Raw genomic sequence first — 9,897 nt, forward strand, 5'->3', positions numbered from 1 at the left:
CAGGAGCCCAGTAAAAGTTATTGACTAAGCCCTTACCAGCTTTGCTTCCTGTTAGTGTCTTCTTCAGTTGCGGTGCAAGAAGCCACCTTTTCAGGTGGTTTCTGCAATGTGACAAGGGACTTTTATAGCTGCATCTACATCAGGTGGCCCCGGTCCCACTCAAAGGACTTGACAAAGAACAGTAAAGATGAGGTGGCTGTTCAGCTGTGTAGCTAGAAGGCACCTAACTCTCTTTACACTAGTGTTTATTGCTGCTAGTCGGGTCAGGCTAGGGTGACCAGACAGCAAATGTGAAAAATTGGGACAGGGTGGGGGTAATAGGAGCCTATATAAGAAAAATCCCCAAACGCTGGGACTGTCCCTATAAAATCGGGACATCTGGTCACCCTAGGTCAGGCTGCCATATGTGAGGTCCCTCCTATGCAATTTTGAGGGCCTAATTTACCCACACACCAGTTTCTGTGTGAGAAGCAGTGGTTTGGTTCCCTGCTCCCAGTGAGGGCATGCTCGGAGGGTGAAAAGGAGCAGCCTATTTGGGAATCCCTGGCTGATCTGCATCATCTCATATGTGACACTGAGTTTCCTTCCCCCCAGAAACGAGTGGTACAGGGAAAAGAGCCAGCTCATCTAATGAGCATGTTTGGCAGGAAACCTTTGATTGTCTACAAGGGTGGAACCTCCAGGGATGGAGGCCAGACAGCACCAGCTGCAACACGGCTGTTTCAGGTCCGGTCCAGCACCTCTGGAGCCACTAGAGCAGTGGAGGTACGTGATGGGAAAGCCAGAAAACCCCGAACAGTGGGTTCACACGTAGCAGTTGGAATGTAAAATCTTATATCTTGTCACACCACGTTCCCTCTGAGAGCAGAGGCAAGGCCAGGTTAAACTTTCTGTGGGACTTGTGCTGAATTGAAACAAACTTCGGTGTCTAGATAAGCTATCAAGAGCTTCCTCTTTTCCCCATGGGTGAGTAGTAATAATCACCCTGGTCCCATGAGTTTATTAATACCATTTTATATTGTTAAGGGCTTTTCTCCACAGTGCCCAAAGGACTTTGTATACTAATATAAAGTGAGACTTTCATGCACCTTTGAAGAGCATCAGCCTCTGGGATGGGATGCAGCAGTTGGTTTAACAGCACACAACAATGGCACTTAACAGCTAAAGGCAGGAAGTGAGAAGTATCTTGTATCCAAAGAGAATTTGAGCCAGGACTCGGGTTCATTCCCCTATTCTTGCAAAATAAATAAAATAAAATAGAATAAAAAAATAAATCTTGCTCATTAGTCATAAATAGTCCAGCAGCCTCCTAGCTCCATGCTAGGGTATTGGTTCATTACTGACCCAGGGGGAAAAATGCCACCTACAGAATCACCAATGCCAGCAGCATGGAGTTTGTTCTGTGGAGGTCTCCCCTCCGAGTACTTAAGTATCCTGCTGTTGTTTGTGAGCTCTGGCAAGATCCCAGCCCTACCTATTTCGGCTGCAGGTCATCACATGCCACACATACACACCTATTTAATCTTCTCATGTTTGTTATACAATCTTTCTGCTTCAGCAGCTTGACTGTTATCCCTTAGTCGTTGATGTTTTTACAGTGGATGGTTAAAGTTTGTTCAGCAGTGCCAGGGGTGCTGATCATAGTCCTTATATATCTATCAGTGGCGAAAGTACCAACCTGTTTGATAGCTATGGTGCTGTTGCTTTCCAGCTGGATGCTGTTGCCAGTGAACTGAACTCAAATGATGCGTTTGTCCTGAAAACTCCCTCCGCTGCTTACCTTTGGGTTGGCCAAGCAGCCAGCGACACCGAGATATCTGGGGCACAAGAGCTGCTGAAGATTCTGGGAGCTCGCCCAGTACAAATTGCTGAGGGCAGCGAGCCAGGTGAGGGAGGCCTGGCTGGGCCACACAGATTCCTTACATTGTAGCTGCAATTTCTTCTTCTCCTTGGCAGTTGCCCAATGGGTATTTACTTTGGGATTCCCACATCAAGGCCAATCAGAGAGGTGACCAGCAGTTCCGCCTCAGGGAAGCTCATCCTTCCAGGCTCTGCACTGAAAGAGATAAGGGTATTTCATACAGGGGGGAGTCCAGCCACTCAGCAGGAGATATTCAAGTGAAGAGGCCTCTGGCTTATCGGGGAGAGGCCATGGGAGTAGGAGCAGTTTTAAAATTGCACACACCCAAAAGAGGGAAGGTTGCTCTGGGGACCCATTGAACACCCATTGCAAATTATCAGGTCAGTATAGCGGGCAGGGACCTAAATATTTGTTTCACCCCATCTCATTGCTGCTAAAAACAGATTCCCCTCCTGATGCCTTTGGTAGTCACCAGGGGAGAGTCATGGTTGGAGCCAATTCTAATCAGGGGACAAAGTCAACCCCACCCCTTCCCTGAGATATAAAGATTCTAGCCTCTTGACTACCTGATTAATGTGCAAGCAGGAAGCTGGGGATATCAGGTGCTCTGACTCAGCTTTACCACGGGACCGTGGCATTGCCCTCCCGGGTCAAGGATCCCATGCGACTCCCTCGGCTGCGGCAGCGTTCCCGCGCAGACGTATTCAGGAGCAGATGTGCCACTGAAGCATAAGTCACTGGAGTTCATGATCTGACTCTGCTGTAGCCCCTTGCGGTCTGTGGGTGGGCAAGGGATGTGCCTTTGATGTCCCATTGTTTTGGATAAAGCACGTTATAGGGAGCACAGGAGGGGTCCTTCCCTGCCCCTGCAGCCCCAAGGTTGGGCACAGTTTGGTACACTGCACAGGTGCAGAATGGCCACTCCAGAGCACCTTTCGATACTCGTGTGTAGTGGCCACTGGGGGGGGGTTTGCTGTAGGCATAAGGAGAGCAAACACTCCTGGCCATGCTCTGTGCATGAGCAGCATGGCCCTCTGTCCAGCCAGGTCTCAGGCAAGCAGAGGGAATTAGCGAGGTCCCAGGGCAGGAAGCCCCCCAGTGGCCTGACGGTGGGTGTACATGGAAGGAGCATCAGCATACCCCTCTCTCTTACAGATAGCTTCTGGGAAGCTCTGGGTGGAAAAGCAGTGTATCGCACTTCCCCCCGGCTGAAGGACAGGAAAATGGACGTTAACCCCCCTCGCCTCTTTGCCTGCTCAAACAAGAGCGGACGCTTCATTGTGAGTGTGTGATGGACTAAGAGGCGACGTTTCATAAGGAATCAATCCTCCAGTGGCCAGGACTGGGGAAAACCCATCTCAGCCAGGCAGTAGGCTACAGTTCCACCTCCCAGGCCACTCCCCAACAAATGCCCAGGGGGCTCCTCCCCAGGGGACTCTGCAGAAGGAGCATAATTAGCGCCACTCTGCTGCAAAGAAAGCAGCCAGCTCTAAAGCCTTGTTCCCATTCCACTGAATCCCTGCAGCATCAAGCTAGGGCTCCTTTGCTGGAGGCTGGTGGTCAGGCTGTTTTGGCTTTAACTCCAGCACTTGCTGAGTGACAGGTGTTAGGATTAGGAGAATGCGGTGTGTGAATGACTAAGCAGCACCAGAGACTAAACTCTGTTTAACTGCATGAACTGTGAACGAACTGGTTTCTATGGAAGAAAAAGGCTGGTAACACTGGCCAGCTAGGTGGTGTGTGATCAGGTACCATGCAAATTTCCCCTCCCCTATATGCTAATGCACCTTGTCCCCACCAGAGCACCCCTTTGGGACACGCTGTGGCATTGCTGGACTTCTTCTCTAGTGCCGGACCCCCGTCATCTGTCATCCTGGGCTGTAGCAATCTCCAGCTTCCATGGCCAGGCCTTCTGGGCGGGTCTTCTCTCAGTTCAGCCCCTCTGGGGTAACAGGAAAAAAATCAAAGCTGAATGCTCTGTATGCCAGGCCTTTAGCTCCCATCTGGGACCAATCTGTCTTTTGCCTCTTTAAATCCTGATGCTTGTGCTTCCTCTTGTTGCCCAGTCCTTTTGAATAGTCAATAGTACGTGCAGTGATGGCCACTTGATCCAAAGGTAATGTGGTTCTTGTCCCAGAATCAGGGGACACAGAACTAAAACCCATGAGTTCAATAGCTTGTAGGGACCCTTTGGGCGTATGGCAAGGACATGCCAACTGAGGGGAAAGCCGAGACTTGTATTAAAATAAGGAATAAATCCAGAAAAGCTCCAAGCCACATAAACAGATATCCCCAATATTGTAATATTCCTGTCTCTGGTATCATTCTTTGCATAAGCTCTTAGATTTGCATAATTACACCTATCCTGGAGGCCCTGGTGGTAAGAGACAAAGGACCAGCATTGTCTCTGGCATGCCAAATGTGTCTGATGGTCCACATTTCTCAATGCCCAAGACTGGTGGTAGAGAACAAGAAAGTACAAGGGGCAAATGATGGAACACCGACAATGATAAGAATAGTTCCTTTCTACATGGTAATTTGCCCTATTATAGGGTCTGAACATCATTATGACTATTCATGTAAAGGCTTAGACTTTCATAGAATACCAGGGTTGGAAGGGACCTCAGGAGGTCATCTAGTCCAACCCCCTGCCCAAAGCAGGGCCAATCCCCAATTTTTGCCCTGATCCCAAATGGCCCCCTCAAGGATTGAACTCACAACCCCGGGGTTTAGCAGGCCAATGCTCAAACCACTGAGCTATCCCTGCCCCACATGCCCAAATCTAACTTCCTCACCCTCACAATATTGGGGTTACTTATCCTATAGGTTAATACATTAATGCCATTTAGCTCATTATATTAGTCACCTCTTGCTTGAGCAGATTTGCAGTTTTTACTTCCATGATCTTGCAGTTGCTGTTTACCATTAGGTTTCAACTCCTGCTATTAAGCAAACTATTCCTAGTTCCCCAAAATCTAAGCATTACTATTAGGCCATTTATCTAGCCTGTGGTCCCAGGCTTACTCAACCTGACTATACTTATGACAATTTGCTTAAACTACTGTCTGACAGAATGCAGGCTTGTCATTTCCTTGTGTTACAGCAAAGACTAAGCTAGCCTTATGGGCTATGCTCCCTTACTGGGGGAGAAGGGGAACTTACCTGCTCTTCTAGGCTCCAGCCCAGGGACCCTGTGTTGTGCAGCTAAGGGCTGCTCATTCCAATCCACTGCCACTTCCCTGGGCTACTCCTATCTTTTCCCTGTTTGTCAGTGTCCCTCACAAGGCAGACTCCACTGTTCCCACTCAGAGCTCTGTCTCCTCATGCAACTTCTTCCCAAGCAGTTACTGAGGAGCTTCCTAAGGCCCTTCCCAGCTTTGTTGGCAGCAGCTGGGCTGTACTTCAGGCAGGCAGCCTTTTTCTCTCCCTTTCTGTTTCCTTGGAACAGGAATCCCTCCTTCCCCCCAAGCTCTCCCTGGGGCTGAGATAGTGATTTAGGCCAACTGTAGGGCCTTAGCCAGCTTCCCTTTCAGCTGACACCTTACCCCCAATTAGACCTCAAGTTTGCCAGATTCAGCAGGCAAATAAGCCAACCTTCTCCCACCAGGTCCACCCTGCTACATGCCAGGAGGCAGCATATATGCTGATCCCCTTCCCAAAGCTCATCCCAATTGGCTGGGAGAGAGGGGAGTGTTGCGCCACCCACTCTGCAGGGCCTTTGGTCCCAGACCCTTAAAGAGACAGTAATGGGTTTTCTTCCCAATTTCTGTTTATTCCCAGGACCTCTTCCTGTCTTCCAGTATTTCCTAGGTTCTTGCACACCTCTTCTTATATGTCATGTCCATTATTGGAGGTTTGTAACCATGGTAGCCCAGTCCGTACAATCCTCTGCTAATCTCTTTGTGGATGAATACACCTTTTGATCCACCCAGGATTACCACATTGTCCAGCCAAGATCATTTTCTGCCTTGTGTTCTTCTGCCATCAACTTTCCCTTCCAGTACCTGTAAGAATGCATTGCCCCCTGAACCTCTTAAAATGTGCCCTACAAATCCCAGTCCGTTTTAATTGGTTATGTGGTCTATCCATATTTTCAGAATTCTTCCATAACACCCTAATTTGAAGGATTGTAGTTTCTTTATTATTTGGTTGTTCGAATGTCCATGTTTCACAGCCATAATTTAACACAGATGGAATGTACATGTTTTTACACCTCAGATGTCCCAAAATCTTAAAGGGCCAGGTCACGTGACTGGGGTGGGCTGATGCTTAGGCTCCACTGCCTGTAAGGAGATAAACTGTACCATCACACACCTCATTCCCCAGTGGTATTTATCAGCGCCTCCATGAGCTGGTTTGCCCATGTGACATAAAACGATGCAAACTTGGGTGGCTCCCCCTGAAGAATCTGATCCCCCTCTAACTTCATTCTTTTCAGATTGAAGAGGTTCCTGGAGAGCTAATCCAAGATGACCTTGCTACAGATGATGTTATGATCCTTGACACATGGGACCAGGTACCTCCAAATATATTTACTAGGAGGGAAGCAAAGAGAGGATATTGCATGTGGGCCATGTGGCTTTAGGGTGAGAGACTGACAGTCACAATAATTAGAAAGGAAAAGATCATGGAATCCACCCCCCTAAAGTTTGGGACCAACTCACCCAACAGAGGATGGATCAGATATTACACTATATTCATTTTAACCCAAAGGTTGAGGGTAGAGTTGGGCTCCTGCCACGTCCTTTGGTCAGATGGTGAACGAAAGGAGACAGGCTATGGTGGATCCTAGCACAGTCTGCTCGTGAGGGGTTGGTCCCATGCCTTGTCTGTATATGACTGAGCATGTAATCAGCATTCAACAAATAATTATATTGGCTACTGGTTTCTTAAGGAAAAAAAGACGGCTTCTTGGTTGCCTTGCCCTGGTCAACCAAAAGGCAGTTTGGCGAGGGGCACGCTGCAGCTGTTCAGTGTAAAGATGCAGTTCAAACACCAGCAGATTCTCCCATGTATCAGATCAGCATGTAATTGTCCCCACAGTGAAGACTTATTACTGGCCAGAAGCTCTCTCTTAAACTTCGCCAGCAGTAGCATTCACGTTGTTTACCGAGATGAGTAATTCAGTCAAAGTAGCATGGATTTATTAAAGTTCTGTATCATGCGCCCAGAGACATTTTTCAGACTTCTGTTTCACTCCAGATAGAGGCTGATGCTGTTTGTTTGATTTTGAATCTGTAGGTCTTTGTCTGGATTGGAAATGAGGCTCATGACGAGGAAAAGACGGAGGCTGTGACATCCGGTAACAATCACATGCCCCTCTCCTAAATAACTATTCTCTGTTGATCTCCACCTCCAGTTTGATCACGTGGACAGAGGCTTGAACGAGTTCATGACAGCATAAAATTGACAGACGAGTACATTTACAAGGAGTCACTTATGTCTGTAGGAATCTGGAAGGATCCCTGTAGCTCTGCCTCAGGAGCTACTGGTTTTCATGCATAAGGCCCTCAGCTTCCAGCAGTGAAAAAATAACCCTTAGGATAGATGAATGATTTTACTTGTGACTGAGAGAACTCATAATTTTCTGTCTCAGCTGCCTGCCCTGTAAGCCCTACACCTAAATGCACAGCTGAGCAGTACAGTGGGCAAACAGCTGTTCTTAATGGAAGGTTAAGTCCCTAATGGGAGTTAAGTGATCACTTTGTGTCTGACAGGATAGGATGGCGCTTTGCTGTTTAAATAGTAATGTTCACTGGGGGGCAGTCATGTAAATCACATGTGAAAAGAGCAGTTTATAACCTTGATTGAACCCTGCCAGCAGCTTGGCTTGTGGTTGAAAGCAGCTCCTGGGACAGACTGCCAGTAGCCCTAGATAAAACCCCATGAGCAGTGTCCCCTCTTTAAAAAAACATTTCAGAAACTAGAGCCAGCCTGACATTATGCCTCTGTTTTACCTTTAGCTTTTCTAGAGACTCTTTCTCTGATTACTCCATATGGAGATGCCATATGGATTATGGGCTCTTCTTGTCTATTCGCAGCTAAAAGGTACATTGAGACTGATCCTGCCAACCGAGATAAGAGAACTCCTATCACTATCATCAAGCAAGGATTCGAACCTCCCACCTTCTCTGGCTGGTTCCTGGGCTGGGATGACGATTACTGGACTGTTGATCCTTTGGAGAGGGCCATGGCAGAGCTGGCTGCCTAAGTAAAGAGGATCCTTTTTTAAATAGAGCAAGTTTGGTGCCTTCAATGCCTACAGAGCTACTTCCTCCTGCAGGAGGCACATTAATGTGGCAACTGTTTCTAATAGCCAACTAGCTGTGCAATAATTAAAGAAATTCATGAGTTGTCCTACCACTTTACCCACTGCTTTGAACATGGTATTTAATACAATAAAGCTTACATGAAACATGCGAACACTAAAACTGTTCCCGTTTGTTTTGTTTCAGCTACTTGGAAGAAAACTGGGTTAAACAGAAATTGTATTGCAGCGTTGGTCTAAACTTTGGACTGTCTTGAAATAGAGACTTAAAAAAACACAAACTTCTTTGTGCCACTTTCACAAATGCATTAGCTGCCACCTGTGAGGTCCCTCTGTTGGTGCAGATCTGTTACTAATGTTTTATTATTGCACAAAACTAGCCAATGATTGGGAAGCAAATTATGGTCTTTTTAAAGTTTTTGGGTTTTTTTTATTCCAGTGCTTCTAAGTGTGTGGAAAAGGACTGAATTGGTAGGAATATATTATAGAAACTAAGTATCAGAGGGGTAGCCGTGTTTGCTGCTTTTACAGATCCAGACTAAGAGTCCTGGGGCACCTTATAGACTAACAGACATATAGGTGCATAAGCTTTCGTGGGTGAATACCAACGAAGCGGGTAGTCACCCACAAAAGCTCACGCTCCAATACGTCTGTTAGTCTATAAGATGCCCCAGGACTCTTTGCCACTATCATAGAAGCTGCCTCTTTGGTCCACTTGCTTTAGTTGTTTTAATGAACTAATGCTAGATCCTTGCAGGAAATTGTTCATTTTATTAACCTGTTGCTCGTAGCAGGCTTGGAACCCCAGCACTACACGCAAAAGCATCTTCATGTATTGAGTGAAATGCTGAACCCCAGGGCCGAGGCTTGCACTGTGCAGACAGAACAATACCATGCAGCTACACTATGGATCTGATATGTTGCTACTCGTTGGTACTCCCAGGAGAGCTGGTTTCATTGCTATAAAATGCAGCTGAATGGAATAACCACTCTGGCCTTGTTACTAACTGAGTGAGACTGAATTATCTGAGCTGGGCTTTTTATCATCAACAGCTGTTAGCATTGCTGCCTGCAAAAGCATGTTGCAGTTTCTGCCACAAGAGAGATGCTCTGCAGGTTTCAGCCTACAGCACTCTGGTATTACAGAAAAGGCCTCAAAAAAGGCAGCATACTGGTTCCATAAAGAATGTGCCAGTGGGGAAAGCTGTAGCAAGATCTCTGTTGGAAGAAACAGTAGAGGCTAATGCTAAAAGCAGCTGCTGATAAAATCAAGGCTAGGACGGAATCTCTGGATATAAAGTGCAAATAAAAAAGTAGCCAAGACTGTTCACCTAGAGAGAAAGGAATGGTGCTGTGTTATCATGGCTCCCCTTCACACAGCTGTTCTTGAGTCTGGAAATGCAACATGTCCTAGCAGAATATTAAGTGGAGGGGAGGCCAGCATGCCTGTGTATGATCTCATGTTGGGGATGACCGTTTCACTCAGCCTGCAATTGCATCAGACTGGACCCTCCCTCTCAATTCTCAAAGAAAATCTATTCTGTCATTTTTACATGAGAACAGTATAAAGTCCCTATAAGGTTTTAGTTCTGAAGGCGGATACACCACAGTTGGCCTTTAGTTTTTAAAACAGCATAGTAACTGCTACTCAGCAGAACTATATTCAGCTTTATTGGTCCTGTGTTTCCTCCCTGTTAAAAGAATGATCCGGGCTCCAGCTCACTGTAAAACACAGAAAAGTTGTGTGTTTCCTTACAAGTGAAACAAA

At 46.8% G+C, this 9,897-nt stretch overlaps 1 protein-coding gene across 5 annotated transcripts in view; it reads left to right on the top strand.

Moving 5' to 3' along the window:
- GSN (gelsolin) overlaps window positions 1-8,292 on the top strand; it is a 52,852-nt gene extending 44,560 nt beyond the window's left edge. For all 5 annotated transcript variants that reach the window (XM_073314890.2, XM_073314887.2, XM_073314888.2 and 2 more), the window contains 6 exons: window positions 595-765; window positions 1,712-1,886; window positions 3,017-3,141; window positions 6,300-6,377; window positions 7,103-7,163; window positions 7,903-8,292. In XM_073314890.2, the coding sequence (XP_073170991.1) occupies window positions 595-765; window positions 1,712-1,886; window positions 3,017-3,141; window positions 6,300-6,377; window positions 7,103-7,163; window positions 7,903-8,072 (780 nt within the window). In that variant the 3' untranslated portion in view covers window positions 8,073-8,292. The remainder of the gene's footprint in view (window positions 1-594; window positions 766-1,711; window positions 1,887-3,016; window positions 3,142-6,299; window positions 6,378-7,102; window positions 7,164-7,902) is intronic.
- The last annotated feature ends 1,605 nt before the right edge of the window (window positions 8,293-9,897 follow it).

Source organism: Lepidochelys kempii, chromosome 16, assembly GCF_965140285.1.
Source record: "Lepidochelys kempii isolate rLepKem1 chromosome 16, rLepKem1.hap1, whole genome shotgun sequence".
Lineage (NCBI taxonomy): Eukaryota > Metazoa > Chordata > Testudines > Cheloniidae > Lepidochelys > Lepidochelys kempii.